This window comes from Topomyia yanbarensis, chromosome 3 (genome assembly GCF_030247195.1).
Source record: "Topomyia yanbarensis strain Yona2022 chromosome 3, ASM3024719v1, whole genome shotgun sequence".
Lineage (NCBI taxonomy): Eukaryota > Metazoa > Arthropoda > Insecta > Diptera > Culicidae > Topomyia > Topomyia yanbarensis.
The window spans coordinates 326,187,213-326,212,261 of NC_080672.1; the positions used below are offsets into that span (position 1 = coordinate 326,187,213).

Below are 25,049 nucleotides of genomic sequence, written 5' to 3' on the forward strand. Positions count from 1 at the left end.
GTACGCAGACGGCAGAGCGGACAATTACCGCCTCGTATCTCGTTATTCTGCCACAAACATATTGAACATTGCACAGATACATAATTAATTCACTATAAAAGTACTCGTTGAATTCCTAGGATAGGCCTAGTGTTATAATACACGATTCAGAAATACGGTAGTAAACATTACCGTCATGTTTTTTTTCAGATAAACTACCACATTCAAATCAATCAGTTCGCATCCAGCACACAGGAAAGAATCAGCAGTGGGGCCAAACTAAAACACAAACTTCAAATTATATCCAAATGCAATTTCAAGTATAAGTAACCAAGTTATGGAACTGATTGCAGATTGCACAACTGATGATGTTCATGTGTGTTTTGATTCGGTGAAAAAATATAAGTATTCGTTTTACAAATCATTCGATGGCGTCCATGATTTGGAAACCTAGATCACATTTTTTTTGGTTGGATAGAATATTGCGTTTGAACCAAATTGTTTGTTCGGTCAGATAAAATTTAACGCGCCCACGAGGCGATAATTGGATTATTGCGGTATTAATAGATGCCCATAATAGAACATTTATTTTAATTTACGCTGAAAATTGGGACATTTGTGCAAAATAAGCCGTATATAGATGTTTAAGAAACATTATGCGTACTGATACTTTATTTTGAGAAAGGTTGTAAATAATATGGCTTCATTTAAAAGTTATTCCAAAAATATTGCGTCCTTCTACCTAGCACGGCCAAACTAGGCGTATTACCCTACAAATTGTAAGAGCCAACTCAGCATTGAGTGAAGAAATTGCCAAACTGGTTAAATTTTCTTCGAAATCAACAACTTTCGATACTCGATGATTGAATCAACTATCATTAGTTGCACACTTTTTTGTGCTCAAAAATAAGGATAATTAAACTCCAATAATTCTAGTCGAGGTTTCAATAGTTCCCATATTTGGAACGTTGAAATGCCCCTCATAAGCATTAAAACTTTACAACTGTTTCAATCAATTTGATTGAATGCGTAAAATATTATGGTGAACGTACACAATGCTGCCTAATTATAGGGGCCCCTCAATTGCCCATGATCTCCAAGTGGTCTTGAGACTACAAACGGTTCGTCCGAAATTTCTACCGAAAGTAATACTTTTAAAATGGCATAGTTTATAAATAACGCAAGCATTTTCCATTAACTTATTTGTTGATTATTAGTTTTTTTACATTATTTTGAATTTCTTTTTGTGATGAAATGTTCGACTACTGACAATAGATCTTCTGGCCCCTTCTAATTTTTATTTATTCATTCATCGAGAGTATCTATCTGACGTCCAGTCTTCGTTTATCTAATTCGTCAATATACCCCAAAAGCAACGAAACAACAAGATATCACGGCCATCAAACCATTTTTTAAAAGCTGGTTCTGAACGAAATCTGATGAAATTTAACACGTTTTTGGTGATGTTAGTTAATTTTTTGTCATGTTTGTCAGATGCAGAAATTCATAATAACAAAGGAATAAAACAATTATCCTGACAGACTTTTCAGGAGTCTGAATTTTTTATAAAATATTTAGATGTAATTTTTTCTCGTTCACTTGACCTTTTATTATCTTTGATACATACAAACGTTACATTGGAAACTCCGTTGCATTTATTTGTCTTAAAATGATTAGTTACAATTCACTTCAGCTCGATTCACAATCTGGCACTTTGCAACACTTTTCCTCGTGCCTACAGGAGGACTAGGTATGAGCACATCCGGCTCCGGTATATAATCTGGATCTATCATTCTTGTTTTGATTATATTGGCGTACACCTTGGCGGAGCTTTTGGCAATTCTTGTTCTTTCCGGAGTATCGTAATCTACATAATACAATCCGAACCGTTCCGTAAGTCCGGCTCTCCACTCAAAGTTATCCATTAAACTCCATGCAACGTATCCACGCACGTCGCACCCTTCTTCCATCGCATCTAGTACGGCATTCAGATATCCGTTATAGAAATCGATACGACTAATGTCTTTCGTTCCACCGAGATCACTGACTCCATTCTCCGTAATGTAGACCAACGGATTGTCGTATTCATTGCTAATCCAGGTCAGCAAATAGTACATCCCCTTCGGATTGACCTTCAACCAGCCAGAACCCGATTCTGGCCACGATGGATCCTGGTAACCTGCGGTATTGCGATCGTGGTCATACGAAGGAATCCTGAAGTTGGCCGAGTTGTCCGCATCGTTTTGATACACGATGTTGGTTGTGTAGTGATTAATTCCGAAGAAATCTGCCGACCCCCTTATTTTGTTTATTTCCTCTTCGGTGAACTCTGGAAGACGAGATTTAGCGTACCCCTGTTTCAAACTATTGTTTCCCACACGATCAATCATTATTTGTGGGTAATTGCCGGATTTAGAGAAAATTGGGTGCATGTACCATCCAAGCTGTGAATTAAATTGGAATTATGAATATTGAAGAATCAGGTTTATTTCCATAAATCATACTAACCGAAAACTGCATAGCAATCTCGGAAGCTTCGAGATCTTCAACCGAATCACTCTCAGGTTCATTCCAAGACGAGTCCATAGTAAATCCGATTATTCCTGAAATAAACTAGCGTAAGTTTAACCAGCATATCATTCAACACTTCAAAATACCATTTTGAGTTGGCTGAAACTGCGTTCTATACAATTCCACCGCTTCCGCGTGTGAAAGCAACAGATTATGACCGCACAGATAAGTTGGCGTTCCCGGAAAATCGTACCCTGGGGCCATTGAATCATACTCGTATGAAAGTACGCATATCGGGTACGGTTCGTTGAACGTTGTCCACCATTTAACACGATCTCCAAAGTTTTCGAAAGCCACCCTAGCATATTCCTTAAAATGATCAACAATTTCCCGATTCGTCCAACCGCCCATCTCCTGCAAACGTTGCGGTAGGTCCCAATGGTACAGTGTCACCATCGGTTCGATATTGTACTTGACCAGTTCATCAATGAGATTATTGTAGTAATCGATGCCCGCCTGATTGATCTCGTTGCTGATTCCGGTGGGCATTAGCCGAGTCCATGCCATCGAGAAACGATACATGTTGACTCCGAGATCGCGAAGAATTTCCACATCCCGTTTGTACTGGGTAAAAAATCGGACTCAGCATCTGAATCGCATCCATATTCACAGGAAATAACTTACATTATGATAACTATCGCAGGCTACATCGCCGGTGGTGCCGTCTGAGATCTTTCCTGGATAATTGTGGACGAGATGGTCCCAGATGGATTCGCCTTTGCCGTCTTCATTCCAAGCTCCCTCGATTTGGTACGCGGAAGTTCCAACACCAAATTTGAAATCCGGGGGAAACTTTCTCTGCCCGCTTACCTTCGCAAGGCTTCTGAAACAGCTAAATATTAACTCAAAAGGACTCAGTGATGGAAATTTTCAAACTTACGCGCAACTGCAAAGCAGTATTATCAATCTGAAACTTAGCAAGGTGCTTGGCGCGCTTCACAATTTCACCAACCTGACCAAGTTGGTCTAGTTCGGTTGGACGAATGACTGATTGATGGGGACCACAATGAGAGCCTATATAACCAAATCTTGATGGATTGTTATCGCTTGTTTCACTGGCAGCAGATAATAATACTAGGACAATTCGATACAAATTTGTTTGTTTAAATTAGTAGCATCCCAATTCACGCTCAGAAGTTTTTTGACAAATAGCGAATAATGATTGATTTTAATAAATAGATGCATTATCGGTTCCAGAGATAATGCAGCATCTTGTTTTCGGTTATGCAACTACGAAATATTTCATCTGCGATTTTGCAGATTTTGCGGAATTTGCCATTGTGAATTTACAATTCAAAAGTTCGTTTTAATTCATTTCGTTACAGCACATTTCAGTATTGTTCGAATTGTTCTGTACCAGATTAGAGGGAAAGTATATCGTCCACGGTTTTTCTGGTAGAACAATATTATCGCCAAAAAATCTGTATCGCTGAAACACTCACTAAACGAATGCTTAGATTATCCTCTTTCATATAACACTAATTTTGAAATGTTTTATAGCGAGGTACGGAATTTTAATTTCTTGGACATTTGAAATTCAAGAAATAGGGTAGACACTCCTTAATTCATCACAGCCCCACTATCGATCTCAATTTTAAATGACTCAACTTCAAACATAACATACACCAATGCAATTTGGGCAGTGAAAATACTTCTTTGGAGTTTTATCGATGCTATAGTATTTACTACGTACTCAAATTAATTGGGTCATTAGACCAAATGCTTTTTAAATTTTTTCCGATGCTGTCGACGTTAACCCTCCGGCACTCCCCGAATGAGCAGCCGCTGGTGCTGAAAAAAGATTTCGCTAGAGTTTCGGAAGGTGTTACACAAAATACAATGGCGCGAGTGACGGAGCGTTAAAGATACGTAATCGATCTTTTTTTCACTTTTTTGTACGCAAAATAACAATTAAAAAGATTTTATAAAATTTAATTTTCACGACCACACCTTCTATCGAACAACCTTGATCGCTATCCTTTTGCTGGGATAACTGTCAAAAATGCTAACCCATGCGGTTAAATTCACTATCAAGGAAGACCGATAGTGTCAAACGACGTGTTCACATTTTATTAAAAAATCAATTAAAAATCATTCCGAAGTTTTAATGGGTGAACATATCTACTGTAAAATTTAGAAAGATGAGCTCTATCGGTTTATGAAACAAAAGACGAATTGTATTCTTCATTTAATGACCCAATTGAGGTAAACTTTTGATTAAAGGGTGTTACGATCAAAAATTGGTCTAACAATTGGGTCATTAAGCCATATGCTGCTTTTATTTTTTCCCGACGCAGCTGAAATTGAAGATACGTAGCCGAATTTTTTTTTCGCTTATTTTGTAAGCAAAATAACAAAAAAAAGTATTTAAAAAAATTGAATTATTACGACCACACCTTTCATTGAACTACATTGATCCCTATCCTTTTGCTGGGATAACTGTCAAAAATGCTAACCCATATGGCTAAATTCACTGTCATAGATGAGCGATAGTATCAAAACGGGCACGTGTTTCCATTTTCGTAGAAAATCATTTAAAAATTATTCTGAAGTTTTAAGGGTTGAACATATACATTGTTATATTTAGAAAGATGAGCTCTATCGGAATTTTATTCTTCATTTAATGACCCAATTATGTAAATCGGTCAAACTTTTTATTCATAAATGAAATAATGTTTCTATTGCTAGTGCAGTGTATACACAATAAAGAAAAAATATTCACTTAAGCATCCTATTAAGCTAATGCGAATTGTCGTGCCTTTTGTTTGACTCCTTCTATCAAGTTTTACACAGCCTCCTTGGTCACTTTCCTCGCCACAGAACGTCAGTTTGCCACTTTATATTCCTATTGGGTGAAACTCTCGCGTTCATTTCCTTTGTCACCAGTTGAAAATAGTAATGCCAGATCTACGGAAATCTCCGAAGATCTTCGGATTTGAAGGTATTCTACTAATCTATGGATCCGTAGATAAAATGAATGTATACATCTATAAATTCAATTTTGTCTACGGAAATCGGATTCATCTTCAGCGTTCTTCTGAAGTGCGTCGCCACGGATATACATTCTATTGGGTCATCTTAATCTCACATAAATCTTAAAATTGAAAATCTGCAAAAGCACGTCGAGTGATGATACATATGAGCGATCGAAAATACAAGTCGGTAGTGAAGACGAGGGTTCCTGATACCAACCGTTTTTTGGTGAGAACCGGTTCCCCGGTTCTGTATCGCTCAGTACCGATAGTACCAATAAAATGCCGGTACTGGAATGTTTCTGCCAAGAATGAAACTAGAAAACACCAGACTACCGAAGCGGCATAAAATGGTAAGCTTTTATATACTTCAGTCTACCTTCTAATCTCACCCAGAGCCGAAGCCAAAAAAATCTTTTTAACCTATCAACAAACCAAGCAATCATTTTTTTACTGCTTTATTGCTTATCCACTACTCAAATTCGTATTAGACCATTGGTGGAACAGTTCCTAAAGGTAATAACGGCCATAATCCTCGCGGAAGTTGCTACATCGTGGACGTAATGTGCTACTGCCAACGTTCACAGAAGTTTAACCGAGGCTGGAAGTTCATGCAACACAAGATCGAAAGGGTTTCCCACATAAAATTGCATCACGGAAAAACGCTGAAGAAAATAATCCATTGGGTATTTTCTCTTGAAAATTTGGGAAGAATTACTTTAGAGTGTATTGTTTTCACTATATTTTTATCGCTACTGGGGTGGGCGTGGCGTAGTTGGTGAATTGCCTTGTACGCAGCGCACCTGGGTTCGACTCCCGACCCCGTACATAGGGTTAGAAATTTTTCATAAGAGATTTTTCTAACCCGAAGAGTCGAATGAGTTAAAACCTCTATAATCGAAATAAAAAATATCGCTGTTAGTTTTTCGAAAACTGGAAATAAATGGCGTCAACCGGAAAGCAACGTCGCAAATTGATTTTGCAGAAGCACCTGGAAAATCTTCAACTCTCTCTTCGGAACATCCGAAACCAACTCGGAATAGTGCAGTCAACGGTGAGTCGTGTGATTAAACGTTGCGTTACGTTCCAACTCTGAGCATCGCATGGAAGGAAAAATGCGGTCGGAATGGATGTTCAATTAGTGATCAGGACAACAAGCGTGTAGTGAAAGCGTTTATGCGGAATCCCAATACTTCGATCAGTAAGGTGGCCAAAAAGTTGAATCTGTTCAAGTCATTCGTTCATACAGCCAAGGACCGGGAGGTACTGCATACGTACAACGTGCAGAAGATTCCAAATCGGGACGAACGGCAAAATACGGTAGGAAAGTCAGATGCTGACGAAGCCTCAGTGTTTCATCATGGATGATGAGACTTACGTCAAGATGGATTTCCGGTAGCTTCTGGGGCTACTTTTCTTCTCCACCCAGCACAAGTTTAATGTTCCGGAGGAAGTAAGGAAGCAGAAACTGCCATTGCCATTGAATACATGGTTTGGCAAGCGATCTGATCATGTGGCAAACGGAGTGCGCCGTTCGAGACTACCGCGACTGTAAATGGAGACATCTACCTCAAGAAGCTTCTGCTTCCTCTGTTAAAGCAACATGAGGGCCCTACGATCTTCTGGCCGAATCTAGCTTCGTGCCACTATTTAAATGTTGTCCTGTAGTGTTACGAAGCGAACGGGGTCACTTTCGAACCCAAGGACATGAACCACCCCCCCCCCCCTCCCCGCACCGTAACCAAGGCGAACCAACTTCGCAATAAAAACCTATTCCTATTCTTAGCTAACGGATACTAATAAAAAATTGGGTATTTTCGAAATTAGCTTGTCGTGTGTAAGACGGAAATCGATGTCTGGAGCCATTTTGAAATTCAAGATTCCGGTTTAGGTAAAGTCTATAACAGTATGGATATTTTAGGAATAAAGTTGACGAGTAGATGACGGCAATCGATGAATGAAGCCATTTTAAAATCTAAGATGGCGGTTTCCGGTTTAGATAAAGTCTCTATAACAAGTCTTTACAATATGATTATTTATGGAATGAGGTGAATGAGTGCACGACGGGAATTGATATCTACAGCCATTTTGAAATCCAAGATGGCGGCTTCCAGTTTAGATAAACTTTCTACAACAAGTTTCAACAATATGGATATTTTCGGAATGGGGTCGATTAGTGCTTGAAGGAAATCGATACCTGGAGCTAAGTAACCCAAGTGTAAAGTTAACCATGGTTATACATTTCAGAAAGAAGCTGAATGAATCTGATCAGAACTAGAAACACTTATACAAAAAAGTCTGGGGAATAGATTGACGACAGTTAGAATGACCGGACGAAACATCCTTTTTACCCCAATTCTTCCCATAACTCAAGTGTGAAGATAAACCTGACACCACATTTCAGAAAGAAGCTGAATGCGTCTGATCGAAAGGAGTAATTTCAGAATTGATTGAAGATGGTTAGAATATTTTAACCCGTTTTATCCCAGTTATAAGCTAAACCTGGCTGTAATTCTCGGAAAGAAGCAGAGAATGCAGAGGATTAGAAGTAATATTTCTTATGTTTCCGTTATTTTTATCGGTGCGGTAGCGAACGATTATTCCAAGATGTTTGAAATTCAGCTGCAAAATTTGAGCAGTCTTCGGTACAATACGGTGGCCAAAGTGCTACAGTTATTAAAAGTGCAAATGCGGCTTGAACTTACCGAAGTCGTCGTCATTCAATTCCACCACCATCGTAATGCTGTACTGAAACCATTTAGAACTTTGACCATGGCGGAAAGTTTTGCTATGTAAAACAATATGCAGCATGTCGTTGAGTATGATAATGTTAGAATCAAAATACCCGTTTATATTGACGATGATAAGATTTATGTGTGTTTGCACGATCTATCCACGCGTACTAAATTCAAATGTCGTGAGAATGCGAGTGACAAAACCAATTTCTTCCTACCTGAACATTCAATACGAAATAGAAGGCGTAACCAAATCTCAAATCACGCTGTGCAAATACGAAGGACGAATTCATACGTGCCAGTTTTGTAACAAGAAGACACACTACGGAAACCATGTTCAAAAACCTCTAATGAAACAATATCAACCGGAAGCGAACCTATCACAAAGCTCTCATTACAATCAACTAATCACAACTACAACACCGGAATTTCTGATCAGGTACGAACGAAAGCTGGAAAAATGCAACCTATACACAGCGTGTCCGATGATTGTGATGCGCCTACTACTTCTCAATCAACTCCTAGTACCACCGACAATGAAGTAATCAACAAAAAAACGGATACACGATCCCGCAGTTCCTTCAAACATCTCAAAACAGGTAATCGTGAAAACCGATACAACATCAATAGCGAGGATAGTATGGAAGAAAACGATAAAGCAAGAGAAAGCGGCCTAAGTGATCCTCAAGCAACAGCAGGCAATGCAGCTAATGGGTCTCCAACAAGAAAGAAGATCTTTACGCGAAGTAACAAATCGCGTTTACAAGATCTGTTGGATATATAATAAAGTTCGATTTATTTAGTGATATTTACACATTTTAATACTAATTAAAAAATCCACGGCTCAGTTAAGCTAGCGTATTGAGCCGTGTCAAATTAAAAAAAACAAATTGTCAAAAATCTTCAAGAAAATCTGTGAATTGGCAACCCTGCCACTAAGCGAAAGCCACACCAAAAATAATGATGGCAATATTTTCGTTTATTGTACTGGAGGTGGGTCTTCCATCGGCACCGCAAAGTTAGTAAAAAAAAGTTGGTTTGATTCAAAAGTGTTCATTTGACATGAGCTGCGTCTATGTGTACTGGAAGAATGTTGATGTTCGTAGGTCCAAGTGACGATGGTTAAACAGAAGCGAGATGGCGAATTATTGGTTTATACTGTGTGTATGAGCCGTGCCGGTAAGGTTCGAGCAGTTTCATAGGATTCTTGGTCATCAGTAAACGTTCGTCTGTGTGTACTGCAAGTATTTTTATGGTCGTAGGTCCAAACGGTGATTGCACAAGTGAATCACAATAGAAAATCAATTGAATCAAAATGTGTATCATTTTAAAATTCTTTTCATTTATTTGATCTGTTCCACTGCACATTTTGGCTCATTTATACATTTGTTTCAAGTCAAGCGATCTTTCATCTGAAATGGTGAACACAAACAACAATCTGGGCAATATTTCAGGTAATCTGGAATCTATTGATAATCTAGAAATCTAAAATTCGCGCATTATGTTCGATAGGCATGCTGAATTTTTAATGTAACCATGGTCGTGTCTTGTACAAAACCCTTTAATTTTTTTAAAGGAAAAACTAACCATGGTAAATCGCATTCAGCTGACTTCCATGTTATATAGCCAGAAATAAAAATGAACCTAAACAAAAACGGGAATTGGGGCAAAACGAGAATGGCAGCTTTACGGTCATTTTAAATACCTGCAATCGATTCCTTAGACATATTTTCATAAGAAGTATTGGATTAATTGAAAACATTCAACATTCCTTGTAGAAATTTGCAGATTCCTGAATTCTAAACAAAATACTGCATAATACAGTATATTTTCAGGAAATGACACTGTGAAAATGCATATCTATCTGGGTCGTTGCTAGATCTGCCATTAATTAATTGCATTTTAAAATGGTTTTGAGAAAAAAAAAAACGTTTGGGTTAGTTTTTGGTAAGTTTGTGGAGAACATAAACTACTCTCTTGTACTGACATTTTCTCAAAAACTCTCGAGAAATTTTTTTTTTGGTCAGCCTTCCACAGTTCTGAACCATTGTGCGTCTCCGAAGAATTTTATGAATAGGTATAACAAACCCTTTGTTCTTAGTAATAAATCCTCCAAAATCATCTTTCAAGAACTATTTAATCCATCTTAAAAAGTGATCATCAAAATGTTAACTATTTTTTCAGTCCTTCCAGTAGAATATTTGAACTTTAATTTAGTGAGTGTTCCAGCAATACAGATTTTTCAGTGATAGTCTTGTTTTACTGGCGACACCAGATTTTATTGTGAATCAGGCTATTTTAGGGCCAATACTGTATTGTCAATCTTTAGTAATAGATTGCTTGTGCTTGGTCTATTTATCTAGAAGGAAAGGATCTATACCAATCGGCTACATTGGAAAACAGACAGAGAAAGAATGGCTGGAACGGTGAGAATATGTCAATTAGTAGGTGTTGGAGGCTGTGGCGGCGATCACGATGCTGTCGGAAATATGTGACGGCATCATCACAGTTCCTCGATGGCGGAGTGGTTAACGTACCCAACTAGAGACTGGGAGATCGCAGGTTCGATTGCTGTTTGAGGACATCTTTTCTCAATATTTCACCGTTTCTTCATTCTCACCGTTCCGGTCATTCTTTCTGTTTGTTTTCCAGTGGACACGTTCCTAAAAGTTCATGGACTCATTTCTCGCAATCGGACTGTCCATAAAAAACGACAAGTTTGCACTTCCGAACAAAATTTCGCGCACGCGTTTAACCTCAAAGGTTCGCCTCAAACATTGAACCCAAACGAACAATGTACATACTCTAGTTCAAACATCCGTGTGCGTACACCGGGTGCGTACACGAGAACGATTCGCACAAGGCAAAAAGAGTCAACGCTAGTGACGATGAGAGTGAGAAAGAGTAAACTGGTGCCACGAACCTGTGTGAACGCACACAGTGTACGTACATGAGATTCGGTTGTGCAGGCGAACATGTGCACGTGTTTTGGTACGAAATAGCGTGTTCGAGTTCGTACACAAAATGTGGGCTTAATATGAGCACAGAACCAGAGCGAGCATTGTGTACGATGTTCATTTGGGAAGACTGCTCGCAATTATATCCCGACCATGAATCTTTTGACCTGGCAGATACTGATTCTAAACTATTCAACAGCGCCAAATTATTATTTTCAACAAAAAAAAACTTAAATGTCATTCGATTCTCGTGTGAATTAATCTACTTCCTCAGACGAAGATGGAGCAAACCCGTGATTTTTAAGACATCCTTTTTTCATCAACGACACGAACGTGTTTGAACTGATCGAGCCTCCGACATCTATACTTAAGGTAGACCCTCACCATAAGCCCTTCGTTTTAAGATTTGACGCGTGTTCTAATGACGGCGGCGATTCTGATACAACTAATGACCACCTCAACTTTGATTTCACTCGATGCAACCTCGATGAAGTCTCATCGGCCATTGGCGCAGTCAATTGGCACGATATGCTGGATGGAAACGATTTGGATCAGGCAGTTTCGGCGTTCTACGAGGTCATATATGGAAAACTTCGCTGCAATGTTCCTAAAACGTACCACTAAAAAGTAGAATATAAGTACCCGTGGTGGAACGCTGAGCTTGGCCGGCTGCGCAACGTACTACTGAAGCAACGTAAGCGATTCTTACGTCACAGGGCCGAAGACAACAAAGTTATTTTTCGACAAATTGAGATGCAATATGAAACAGCCCGAAACAGTGCATTCGGTGAGTATCTCAAGCAAGTCCAATGCAACCTGTGGAATAATCCCTCGACATTCTGGAAGTTTATAAATAGCAGAAGACGCTCCGGGGGTATTCTAGAAAAGGTTTATCTTCGTGACAAATGTTCACAGTCCGCAGCCGAATCGGTGGATCTTTTTGCAGATCACTTTCGAGTTGTATTTACTAGCCCTTTTGTCTACCCATCGCAAGACTACCTTGAAACATTGCCAACCTATAATATCAGCCTCCCCCGCCCTAACGTAAACGATGCCGATGTTTTGATAGCTTTGTCCAGCGTTGACCTGTTGAAAGGGCCAGGTCCGGATTGTTTGCCCCCTTTGTTCATAAAACATTGTGCCCGAGCGCTTTCTGTACCAGCAAGCATTATTTTCAAGCGCTCGATCACGGAAAATGTTTTTCCAAGTGTGTGGAAAGAAGCTGCTATAGTTCCTATTCATAAGGCACGAAACACTCATAATATTGAAAACTATAGAGGGATCTCGCTTCTGAATTGTTTGGCCAAAGTTCTGGAAAAGTTTGTTTACAATGCAATGTACGCTGCATCTTCACACAAAATTGTTGAACGTCAGCACGGCTTGTAAAGAAACGCTCGACAATGGAAACGCTGAATGGAATGCAGATCAACGTCGATAAATGTAATATACCCTTCAAGCGTGTGTCATCGAATGCGTGGAATCTATCCGTGACCTGGGAGTGTTATTTGACAGAAAACTTCGCTTCGCCGACCACATCACAGCGACAACGGCTTAAGCTTTTGCAACATTGGATTTTTTGAAACGAAACACTGCTGACTTCGAGGATATCTACATTCTGAAATCTATATACTGCGTACTGGTCCGTAGCATTTTGGAGTACGCTGTACAAGTATGGGCGCCGTACCACGCCGTGCAAAGCAATCGATTGGAGCGTGTTCAAAGAAGCTTTGTACGGTTTGCTTTAAGAAAACTGCCATGGAACGACCCTATCCGTCTGCCACCGTATAATAATAGATGTATGCTGCTAGATTTGCGAACGCAGGAGTCACGTCGTACCTTCTTGCAAAGAATGTCATTTTTTGATATGTTGTCGAGCAATAATGACTGTCCCGATATTCTTTCAAGGATTAATTTGTTTGTTCCTCCTCGTGTTATAAGAGACCGACCGCTTTTATGGATTCCTAGGCACCGTACAGCATACGGCCAGAATAATCCGGTAGATAGATGTTGCCGCAAATTTAATGAAACTTCAGAACTCTTTGACTATCATATTACTAAATCTAGTTATAAGTTAGCGATTATAAACTTTTAACACTATAACAATAAGTCGTTTACATATAATCTGTACGGTATCTGCTTAATATCGAATAAATAAATAAATAAATAAATGAATAAATAAATAAATAAATAAATGAATAAATAAATAAATAAGTAAATAAATAAATAAATAAATAAATAAATAAATAAATAAATAAATAAATAAATAAATTAATTAATTAATTAATTAATTAATTAATTAATTAATTAATTAATTAATTAATTAATTAATTAATTAATTAATTGATTAATTAATTAATTATATACACTACCCGTCAAAAGTTTAGAGTTGCTTCAATAAGTATTGCAACACCTCAAAACGTTTAGCATCACCTTAAAAGGGAAAATTCAGGATACTGTATCTTGAGATCCTGCTTATGTATAAAGCAACTATCATCAAAAAAGTTTTTTTTTATTTCGATTATAGAGGTTTTATCCTTAAGGTCATTCGCCTCTTCGGGTTAAAAAAATCTCTTATAAAAAATTTCTAACCCTATGTGCGGGGTCGGGGCTCGAACCCAGGAGTGCTGCATACAAGGCAATCGATTTACCAATACGCTACGCCCACTCCCTGCAACAAAGTTGTTTTAAAGTCCAAGAAGGATCGGGAACATTTTAAGTCAGAATTTTGTCACTACATGGCGCTAGTGTGTATATTAATTATAACTTGCGTTATCTCGTTTCCCGAACGAATACAAATACAAATACAAATAAAATGTACGACTATGTGATTCTGAGTACCCAGAAAGTGCGCTGATTCAGATAACTTTATAATAAACAAATGCCGTGCGAATAGCTATTATTTTAATTCGAAATTCTGTCACCACGGGGCCATATGAAATAAAAAGAGGAAACTCTGACAGAAATCCGAAGCAAGCAGCACTTGGTCTTAGACATTTGAGAAGAAAAAACAGTTTCAAAAAAAATGTTCTATTACCGTATTTTACACTACAAAACTATTTGAGAATGACTTACTTAGAATGAATAATTCTGTACGAAATATATATACACTGAAAAAATGTGTATTTTTCACACAAAAATGTATTAAAAATTTATATTGCAAGAAAACCTATTTTTTACTCTTTTTATAGTATTTCGACGATAACCTGAAAAGAAAAGAAAGATTTTGGATGTGAATGCGAGATGGAGAATTTATCGGCCAGGACGTTTTTCTAAAGATAACTTAATACATGTTTCTGAAATTCGAACTAATTGACACGCACAAAACTATAATTTTATTACATTATAAGTCTCATAATAAATCATTTATACAAAATCTTCCCGCGATAAACACGAATAACTTTTAAAAAAGGCATAATTACACGAAATAATTGGTTTTGTGTGTGTTAACCATCCTATCTCCCACTGGCCGGTAGCGGTTTACAGAAAAAGGTTATTTTCATGTATTTATACACATACCTGCAAATAACCTGATTACAGGATTTAGGTAGGTGCTAGCTCAATTAATTTTCCTAATGCCCATCTCGTATACAGGGCAAACCGTGTTCCTAGGTAATCATTCCATTAAACAGCCCCGCCTTAATGTAATGTTTGCCTACAATGTACAAATTTTTACGGCAATCGGTCAATCCGTTTGGGAGTCCATAATAGATATAGATAGGTAGATAGAGAGATGAACCAGTTTTTCCTATGTTACCAATAATACACAGAGAACTACTTTCAGTCTTCGACAACATATCCCTCTATCCGCCCCTCGTCTGCCGCGCTGCTAACCGCATGCATTGGACATACTCGGTCCATACATTTGCCGAATACTCACCAGAGGCACACTCCAGAGAATGCATAAAAATCTCAGCATAATAAAAGAGTTGGACTGTATATTTCTATTTCTCAGTGTGCACCGAGAAACAAAAACACAGAGCCCGTACATCCCTCACTTCAGGAATCCACTTCCCCCGGCGTGCTCTACCATATCCGACCATTCAACGATCCTTTGGTACACTTTTTCAGAGAATAAACGCACAAAAAACGTCCCGATATGACTAATTTACGGAGGAGTTTTTCACTTCACACACGACCAGCGTCTTTGTTTAACATATAGGGTGAAGTGCCTATTTTCGCCATACTATGCAGGGTGTCTCACTAATTCATTAATTTCTTGGCCTACAAGCAATGGAATGCGTGAAAATTGACATCAACAGTTTTGCTTCGTTGTTAAGAACCTAGATAATAACACAAATGCTCCGAAAACAGTTAAATGCTCGTGTTTGAGCGCAACGAAAACTTGAATCGAGTGCCCCTATTGTTGCGCTACCATTTGACTTAATGCGTTGAACAAAGATGGCAGACACTTCTCTAACCAACGGCTTCAAATGGGTAGCTTGATAATAGAAACATGGCGAAAATGGGCTCGTCACCCTAGGCTCAAATTATATCTCCGACATCGCTTCCGCTCCGATGGGCTTAAACTAGTTTACAGCCACTACCCAGTCAAAAAGGGCAAGTTGCTGGCTAGCGGGGGGCTTTTTGCCAACTCGGATGCGCTAATTGCCCTACAATTTGTTAGCAATTTGCTGGCAATTAGGCGGCTATTTTATATGCAACATTTGGGCGATTTGCCGCCGTCATTTTTTTGCCGCTCTACCCGCCCTTAAATCGCCCCTAAATCGCCCAGGGAACGCGCCATTTAATCGCCCTTAATCGCCTGATATGAAAATTAAAAATAATAATTATTTTCGGATTCACTATCTACTCACATAAATTTATCGGTACACTAGGTAATCACCACCAGACTATAGGAAGAATCGATGGTGAAATTCGTATTGCACACCAAAACTTACCACAATCTGACTTTCATTTAGACTCAGAGTTCTTGTTCCACTATACTTACACACGATTCCACAATTTTCCACATTCGTTGGCTAAATTAAGTGCACTAAACAAACAAAATACAAGTGGGAACACGCCAATTGTTTAAAAAAAACAATTTTGAACTGAAGCCAAACATGAACCGCCATGTTTGAAAAACGCAAAAAACAACCAAGTCCATTTCAGCCGCCAGAAAATTTGTCTAAGTATTGAAATTGCCTTTAAATCGCATTCGCAAATTGCATTTGTTCCTAGGGGCAATTAGCACAGGCGAGTTGAGTCAAACGTCAAACTTTTTAAATCGCCTGACCATGTTCGTCCGCATTTTTTTGACAGGGTATGTTTGAGTTTTTCAGACATCGGGTTGATCACAGGTTGCTTTCGAGGTTTGCGCCGCTTCGGATCCCGTGGTCACGGTTATGCTGCAAAGCTGCATTACTCTAGTTTCGCCGCAAGAACTATTGCAGTATAAAAACCGATGATACAGTACGTGTACTATGTATTCCATAAAATGTCGTTTTTAAAACTTCGTAACATCTTTTCGCTTTGCAGATGATGTTGTCCTGACGATAACCAGCGAGACCCTTGAAGAGGTAGAGATGTCGACGGCAGAGACAATAGGCTCATTACAAGACGAAAGTAGCTCTAATCAGCAACCGAATAAAAATCCAGCATGTCGTCGTCAGCGTCGGTGGTAACTCAATTCCATCGATGCGTGCACTGAAGCACCTGGCTGTGATGGTCGACGATCGGTAAAACTGCAACAGCCATGTCGACTATATATGTTAGAAGGCTGCGAGGACAACTAACGCATTAGCAAGGATCATAGCGATCATCGGAAGAGCAAGATACAGCACGAGACCTCTGCTAGTGGGTGTCTCATCCTCAATACTGAGATATAGCGTACCACTAAACTCAAAGCGGAACTGGACGAAGTTGACAGGTACGTTTTGCCTAATGGCTGTTCGTGTCGCAAGTGCGTACAGAACGATATCGTCGGAGGTGGTATGCGTCATTTCCGGAATGATTCCCACCTGCATCACTTTGGCTGAGGACGTGGAACGTGCTACCAGCGGAGAGCAAAGAGACTGGTCCGAGCGAACTCGTTAGCTAAGTGGCAGCAAAAGTGGGACAACGCGGAGAAAGGAAGGTGGACCCATCGACTCATCCCACATGTGTCGGTGTGGGTGCATAGGAAGAATGGAGAGGTGATATTCCATTTGACGCAGTCTTTGTCCGGGCACGGATGCTTCTGGCAATACTTGCATCGGTTTGAACATGCTTCGTCACCCCTTTACCCGAAAGTGTGACAGTTGACAATATCGTCGAAGAAATGTGCCACGTCGAGCATGCCTGGAGCACTATCATCAGAGTAGTTACGAGTATGCTCTCCGAGCTGCAAAAAAGATGACGAAGGAACCAACAAAGTAGTGCCATTGGCTAGAGAGCCGCCGTGAAACTTCAAATCGGATTTCAGAAGAAATTCCACCGCCGGGGAACCCTCCGTCGGTATAGACTAGGTCTACCACCTGTGACCAGTCGAGTAGTACGCGACGTAGCACCGAATTCGGGTCGTCTGGGCGCCAGTGAAACGGACGTCAGACTTCACCGAAATCGCCGGACCGATCTCGACACCCTACCGGGTAGCTCATGAGTAGACTAGATCCATCGCCGGAGATTAGAGCGAGTGGACCTTGTCATGCTGCTAGCACAACAACGAGTCATAGGGGGGTGGGGGTGGCAGTGAACCGAAAGATACGCTCCACCCGAAATGGCTGGACAGACCTCAGCACCTACTGGCTGGCCCGTTTAGTAGGCTAGGTCCATCGCCGGGGACTAGATCGAGTAGATCGCAGCAAGGAGCTAAATAGCTCCCGGAAATGAACATCGGTATCGGGTAGAAATCTACCGCCAGGGAATTCACAGTAGTGTAGAAAATGGGAGCTTATTGGCTACCTAAACAAACTCTCAGTCGGAGTAGGCTAGTTCACCGCCGGATAATATCCGAGTAGATCTCGATAAAACTGACAGCTAAAAAGATGAAGAAATTCCTTATCGGTTGGAGTAGAGTGAGTTCACCGTCGTAGACTATCCCAGTAGATCGTGATAAGACCGGGAGCAAAGTGACTCACGAAAACAAGAGGTAAATGGCTCAAGAAATCAGCATCTAAACGGCTCACTGAGACGAGGGCTAAAATGGTGACGTAATAAATGGAGACAAGAAGCAAGAGAAGATTTGAGAGTTAAATCAAAGCTCATAGGTCGTACCATTTCATGAACCAAGTGAAGCTCCGAGATATAGCATAAGAAAGAGATGCGACGAAGCAGCAGAGGACAAAGGCAACAGATCTTGGAGCACGCGCAGAAAACGATAGGCTGCCTGCCCCTGATCTCCAAGAAGTCAAGGAGGAGATCGGTCAGCTGAAAATAACAAAGCTTCCGGTGTAAATCAACTACCCAGCGAGCTTTCAAAATACGGTGGTGAAACACTGGCTAGAGTGCTGCACTGGATAAGCGCCAAAATTTGGGAGAATGAGATTCTTCCGGAGGAGTGGATGGAGGGATCGACCAGATTGAGGACGACCTGCGGACCCTTCGAAGACTGTGAGGCTGGCAACAAGCAGCAATGGACCGAGTGGAGTGGAGACGGCCTTTGCATTCAACAAGAGACAACAAGGCTATAGCCTGAACGGTAAGGTAATGTAAGTAAGAGGTGCGACGAAAGCTCAATGAGCTCCTCCCACGAAGTAATACCATGATGTAGTTCCGTGGGTAAGAAAGGCGAAGAGTGTTTTTAGTGGTTAGGCACGAACGTGAGTCGTGAGTCCCACACAGTGCCAATACACTAATACACAACAGGCTAGGCTATTGAAACTTTTTAACCCTTTTTATAAAACGCACGCACACATACAGAGATTGTTCCAATATGTCGAGCTGAGTCGATTGGTATATGAGACTCGGCCCTCCGTGTCTCGAAAACAGTTTGAGCGAATCCTATAGATTCCTTTTGTAAGAAATGTAAATCACAAAAAAAATATACTAAGGTGCTATGCAATACCTAAACTGAAAATCCAAAATATATTAACTCATCAGGACCACGCAACTGGTACATGTACATTAGCGCATTTAAAAATACACCTTATCACCAGGACAAATCTACCGTCAATCTGCATGGCGTTCGCTTCCACAATAATAACGAGTAATCAAAGACCACCCGGGAGATATGATAAGATGCAGTTGATTGCGCACCGCCCAATTCGCACGTTTGTGAACCACCAATTGCGGTGATAATCGATTTGAGATCTGTCCAGCGAATGACACAACAATGGGTACAATGTGTTTACTTATACAAGTTATTGAATAATTGAATCCTACCGGTCATGTAGGTGTTGAGATAGCTCTCCAATCAATTTTATTCCGCGAACTCGCGATTTTGTCGCCGTTCAGTGCAATTGTGGCCGTCTCTAGTGTGCAAGCATCCTTCAAGAATGAGGCGCTACTTACTACTTGGTATCCTTCTATTTGTAGGGTAAGCTTAAGGAAATTTTAGTGCAACATACTGATGCTAATGAGGTTTTTGAAGGTTTACCGTGATACAGGGACAAAGGGTATTTCCAACCGATTTTAAGTTCGGAGTTGGAACCTCTGCCTATCAGATTGAAGGAGCATGGAATGAAGATGGCAAAGGTGAATCCATTTGGGATTACTTAGTGCACAATCACCCAGAGAAGATCGGAGATCGAACAAATGGCGATATTGCTTGTGATAGTTACCGATTGGTACGTTGGACCGATTTTACCAGCATTTTCCTCAAAAAAAACATTTACGGAAATTTAATTACAGTGGCATCGCGACGTTGAAATGCTAAAAGATCTCGGTGTTGACGTCTATCGATTCTCCATCGCATGGACTCGAATTATGCCCACTGGAATTAGTAACCAAATCAACACGGCAGGGGTAGAGTACTACAACAATCTGATCAATGCACTGTTGGAAAACAACATCACACCGCTAGTGGTTTTGTATCACTGGGATCTTCCGCAACGTCTGCAGCAGCTGGGTGGTTGGACGAATCGGGAAGTTATTGGTCACTTCAGAGAATATGCAAGGTTTGCCTTCGCTACTTTCGGAGATCGCGTCAAGTGGTGGACGACGTTCAACGAACCGCTGCAAACATGCCGCCAATCATACGAATGGGATGCTATGGCTCCTGGTTACAACTTCCCTGGAATTCCAAGCTATCTTTGTACGCACAACTTGCTCCTGTCGCATGCAGAAGCTGTCGAGGTTTATCGAACTCAGTTCCAGCCTGAACAAAAAGGTAGGTTTTTGGAACACCTTGTAGTCGAATCGGTTTCCTAACCCGAATTAACTTTATTTCGTATTTAGGAAAAATCGGTATAACTGTCGACTCATCTTGGGCAGAGCCTAGAAGCGATTCTCCCGAAGATCAGGAAGCTTCGGAAACTAACTTGCAATTTTTCGTAGGTTAAAACATGTTGCTATAACTATGATCCTGCAATGATATTCCTTATCGTCTACAGCTTGGTTGGTTCATGCATCCAATTTACTCCACCAGCGGAAACTACCCACAAGTGATGATCGATCGGATCGCTGCGCTCAGTCAGCAACAAGGATTTGCTAAATCACGTCTACCAACGTTCTCTGTCGAAGAGATCAACAAACTGAAAGGATCTTCGGACTTCTTCGGATTCAACACTTACACAACTTATATAGTATACAAGAATGACGGTGGAAACTCGGTCAAGTTCCCAGAACCGTCTTTCGATCATGACCGTGGCGTTGTGGAATATCAGGATGCAAGCTGGCCCGGAACTGGATCAGACTGGTTCCGTGTGTATCCCAAAGGAATCTACAATCTGCTGAAATGGATCAACAAAGAGTACAACAATCCGGAAGTGTACATCACAGAAAACGGTTACAGTGATCGGGGAGGTACCCGAGACGAAGGTCGTGTTCAGTACTTCAAGGACTACATGAGTGCTGTGTTGGATGCGATCGACGAGGGGTGCAATGTTAAAGGATACATTGCTTGGAGTCTGATGGACAACTTTGAATGGCGCGCTGGGTTGATCGAACGCTTTGGTTTGTACTATGTCGATTACAATCACCCAAATAGGACACGAACGCAGAAATCATCAGCCAAATTCTACGCGAGTGTTATCGAGACCCGCAAGATTGATATGGATTTTATGCCAGAGCCGGAAGAGGGAAGTACGACGCAAAACCCTGAAGAAAGCACAACCGGCACGCCGGAACCGGGTGCGGGAACAACGATTGTATCTAGCATTTCGGTGTTGATTACAGCTGTTGCTTTTTTGCTGAGAAACTTATTTTAGGCTACGTTACTTAGAGTTCATACGGTTGATTCATTTTGGGTTGGCATCAGCAAAGAACTGAAACATTACTTATTCGCATTGTTCCTTCTGACCGTATACATAATTCCACAATTTCCCAAAATAAATCCTATAATAACTAAATTAGTCATTAAATTTGCGTTCCGACTTTGTCTCATCAGAATTTAACAATAACTTAGAGCAGGACTAAACTAGCATCGGACCGAAGGCAGCCGAATGGAGACACGAATTGGGTTTCAAGGGGGTTACAAAAATAGAGACACGAATTGGGGTCAATAATCAAGCATGATGTTCCGCAAAAAAAGACAGAAACTCATCAACTTAAACAGAACATGTTTAAGTTGATGAGAATCAGTGAAATGAATCTGACACTCACTTAGAGCTGAACTAAATGCTGATCACACGAACTCGAAACTCAAATTTCATAATTATTTTAGTTACAGGTGTTATGCGACTCTATTAAAAAGGCTGGATAGTAGACTACCCAGAAAAATAACGAATTTTTAAAAACACAATCGGCCCACTCCTGAGTCGATTCCTAGTTCCACCGGGAGTACTTGCTCCAAATTTGAAGCAAATCGGACAAGTCTAGCTACCGGACCAACGTGCCTGAAGTTTATATTAGATTTTTCAACAATTTACATGGAGAAAACCGTGCCGCTAGGTGGCACTGTATGCATTGTATTATAACTATAAGTGAAAATAAGAAAGATAATTTAATTGTCTATTAGCCGAGACCTGGTGGAACTATACTCGGTCCACGCCCAGACAATGTGCTCGATATCGTGATAGCCATCGCCACAAGCGCAGATACCACTATCCACGAGCCCAATACGCCGGAGATGTGCATCCAGCGTGTAATGGTTTGCCATGAGTTGGGACATCACATGAATGAAGTCACGATCCAAATCCATCCCCTTGAACCAAGGTTTCGTCGATATCTTAGGGACAACTAGCTCAGTTTTCTCTGTGGAAAATTCGATACTTTTCTGACAACAAGTTGTGTAAAAAGTTGTTTAAAAACGCTGAAAGACCATGCTGGCGTAGCTTCTCTGAAAGAATGTTGATAGAAACTGAATCAAAAGCATCCTTATTATCTAAGAACACTGAAACCATCTGCTCTTTGCTAGCATAGGCCATTTGAATTTCGGTTGAGAGCAACGCAAGACAATCGTTCGTATCTTTGCCTTTGCGAAAGCCAAATTGTGTATCTGAGAGTAAGCCAATTGCTTCGACCCAATTCTCGCGGCGTAACAAGATCATTTTCTCGAACAACTTCCGGATACAGGACAGCATTGCGATCGGTCGATACGAATTGTGGTCGGAGGCTGGTTTTCCTGATTTTTGGATGGCAATGACCTTCACTTGTCTCCTATCGCGTGGGACAATGTTACTTTATGAAACTTATTAAATAAGTTCAACAAGCGTCTCTTGGTAGAGTCTGGTAGATTCTTCAACAAGTTGAATTTTATTCTGTCTGGCCCTGGACATTTATTGTTACACGACAAGAGAGCAAGTGAGAACTTCGAACAAGGTGTTTCGTGAGCAGGCGCGGCGCAATAGATCTTCTGTGCCGGGGCGAAATCCGGACAAACCTTCTTGGCGAAATTGAATATCCAACCGTTTGCATATTGCGCGCACTCGTTAGTACTGTTTCGGTTTCGTAAACGTCGGGTCGTGCCCGAAAGAGTGTTCATCGATATTCCTCTCGTTAGTCCGTGAACGAACCGGCGCCAGTAACTAGGTTTCTTGGCTTTCATCAAACTCTTCATTCGTGTTTATAACGTTGTGTATTGTCGATAGCTAGCGGGCTTGCCAGTCGTCCCGGAAGGTCCTATACGCGGCGGCCTTCTCCGGGTACACGTCTGAGCACTCTTTGTCCCACCATGGATTAGGAGAACGTTTTTTTATGGTCACGCCGGATCGAGAATCAAGCCAGCCAAAAAAACTGTACTCTTCCTCCGGAGGAAGCTCTTGAATAGATTCGCTCTTCCAATAAATATTTCGTGTGAGGTCATACGAAATATTGATTGATTTCAAAGGCCTTGAGCCGTTATTGATTGAGACTGCGATCGGCAGATGGTCGCTGCCGTAGGGATTAGGGATTACCTTCCACGTGCAATTTAACCGCAGCGATGTTGAGCAGAGGGACAAGCCTAAGGCGCTAGGGCGCGCTGGGGGAGCAGGAATCCGTGTCATTTCACCTGTGTTTAAAATTGTCAAAGTGAAGTTATCGCAAAGATCGTGAATTAAGGAAGACCGGTTATCATCATAGAGGCAACCCCATGCTGTACCGTGATAGTTAAAGTCTCCTAAAACTATTCGCGATGCAGATAGGGATTCTATGATGTCTTGTAGCCGTCGGTGCCCAACCGCGGTGTTGGGGGGAATACTTATTGAAACTATGCATAGGAGTTTGATTGGGGGGTATGTTTTCTTACCATCCTCCGCGACTAATACTTAATGCAAACGCTTGCACTCAAGTATTTTCACCAGTAGAAGTAAGCGGTCTCTAAAACGGCCAACCCCGTACTGCAGCAGATCCTCGCATGTCAACCTCTCATGGTTCCATAATGTCGCCCCTGGTGTCCAACGACGAACCGATCCAGCTATGTGGCTATTATTTAATACTCACATGCGAACAAAATACTGAGGACCGAACCGAACTGGAAAGATAACCTTGAACGCGGATAAGCACTATTCTTTGTAACTATACACTGTACGGACTGGAAACAAAGTATTTGTGTCTCGACCGAGCGCTCGAAAACGAATGATTTTACATTCGTATTGTAAGTGAAACCTAGGTCCAGAATAATTTATTATCGGATCACAATTTTTGCACATAATGAATTTATACGGGATCAAAAACAGGCTGAACTAAAACCAAAATCAGCGTTAACTCTTTACTAAATATTCACAGCTATTTGGTTTCTTCGGAAGAGTTGCGTGTTTTATGATGTTATAAAATGCCTTCGAACATAATTAATACGAAAAATCAGAAACAAAATAGTCATAAGTAAAAATAAGAATTTAGAGAGATCATCATAGAAAGCGTCTCAAAAATCGATTACTGTGAGTGACAGAGACAGCATGTCTTTAGCGAAATTAATAAAAATACTTTTTATTACAACTTTGTCGAAGACAGCGCATTCGATGTGTACAAAGTGTACAAAGATTACCGCTGCAAGCTCTCAAAAAACTTTGCTCACAGCTAGGGAACGGGTGCATTCCAATCAATATGTTGCTCGTTCAAAACCCAAGCAACGAATGGTAGAAAAGAAATACGCGGGAACTATCTTTAAAGCCTTTCAGTCGTCGATTAGGTTTGCTAGGCGCTCTATATTGATGGTTCTGCCTGAAATAGGCAGGAAAATTTCATTTTTTCCACTTCGCTTTTGAATGATTTTGCGCTATTTACATGGTGCAATTTCGTTCTGTATGACGGAAAAAATTGTTCCTAAAATCGTGAATAAAGTGCCATGAATTCTGAAACAATCACGTTTTTACGTTACAAAAACAGGACCATGAACA

General features: G+C 40.6%; 2 protein-coding genes across 3 annotated transcripts; one reads left to right on the forward strand and one right to left on the reverse strand.

Moving 5' to 3' along the window:
* Window positions 1–1,540: 1,540 nt before the first annotated feature.
* LOC131689030 (lactase/phlorizin hydrolase-like) lies at window positions 1,541–3,531 on the reverse strand. Of its 2 annotated transcripts, none has more exons than XM_058973768.1 (5): window positions 3,431–3,531; window positions 3,175–3,373; window positions 2,637–3,114; window positions 2,488–2,582; window positions 1,541–2,423 (listed from the first exon to the last, which is right to left on the reverse strand). In XM_058973768.1, the coding sequence occupies exons 3-5, from the start codon at window positions 3,070–3,072 to the stop codon at window positions 1,653–1,655; spliced, it is 1,302 nt and encodes a 433-aa protein (XP_058829751.1). In that variant the 5' UTR covers window positions 3,073–3,114; window positions 3,175–3,373; window positions 3,431–3,531; the 3' UTR covers window positions 1,541–1,652. The 2 variants fall into 2 exon arrangements, with proteins under 2 accessions (XP_058829751.1, XP_058829749.1); XM_058973766.1 differs by having other exon boundaries at window positions 3,175–3,370; window positions 3,431–3,521.
* A 15,996-nt stretch (window positions 3,532–19,527) lies between these two features.
* Window positions 19,528–21,624, forward strand: LOC131689026 (myrosinase 1-like). The gene is made up of 5 exons (XM_058973761.1): window positions 19,528–19,669; window positions 19,724–19,919; window positions 19,984–20,461; window positions 20,530–20,624; window positions 20,685–21,624. The coding sequence occupies exons 1-5, from the start codon at window positions 19,629–19,631 to the stop codon at window positions 21,498–21,500; spliced, it is 1,626 nt and encodes a 541-aa protein (XP_058829744.1). The 5' UTR covers window positions 19,528–19,628; the 3' UTR covers window positions 21,501–21,624.
* Window positions 21,625–25,049: the final 3,425 nt, after the last annotated feature.

Bases quoted from the DNA above. Each gene is read 5' to 3' on its own strand.
- LOC131689030 (XM_058973768.1), bottom strand. From the start codon at position 3,072: ATGTATCGTTTCTCGATGGCATGGACTCGGCTAATGCCCACCGGAATC. The intron at 2,583-2,636 runs GTATTTTGAAGT...AGTTTATTTCAG, and splicing joins GTTTCAGCCAACTCAAAATG to GAATAATCGGATTTACTATG. The intron at 2,424-2,487 runs GTTAGTATGATT...TTTAATTCACAG, and splicing joins AGATTGCTATGCAGTTTTCG to CTTGGATGGTACATGCACCC.
- LOC131689026 (XM_058973761.1), top strand. From the start codon at position 19,629: ATGAGGCGCTACTTACTACTTGGTATCCTTCTATTTGTAGG. The intron at 19,670-19,723 runs GTAAGCTTAAGG...AGGTTTTTGAAG, and splicing joins GGTATCCTTCTATTTGTAGG to GTTTACCGTGATACAGGGAC. The intron at 19,920-19,983 runs GTACGTTGGACC...ATTTAATTACAG, and splicing joins CTTGTGATAGTTACCGATTG to TGGCATCGCGACGTTGAAAT.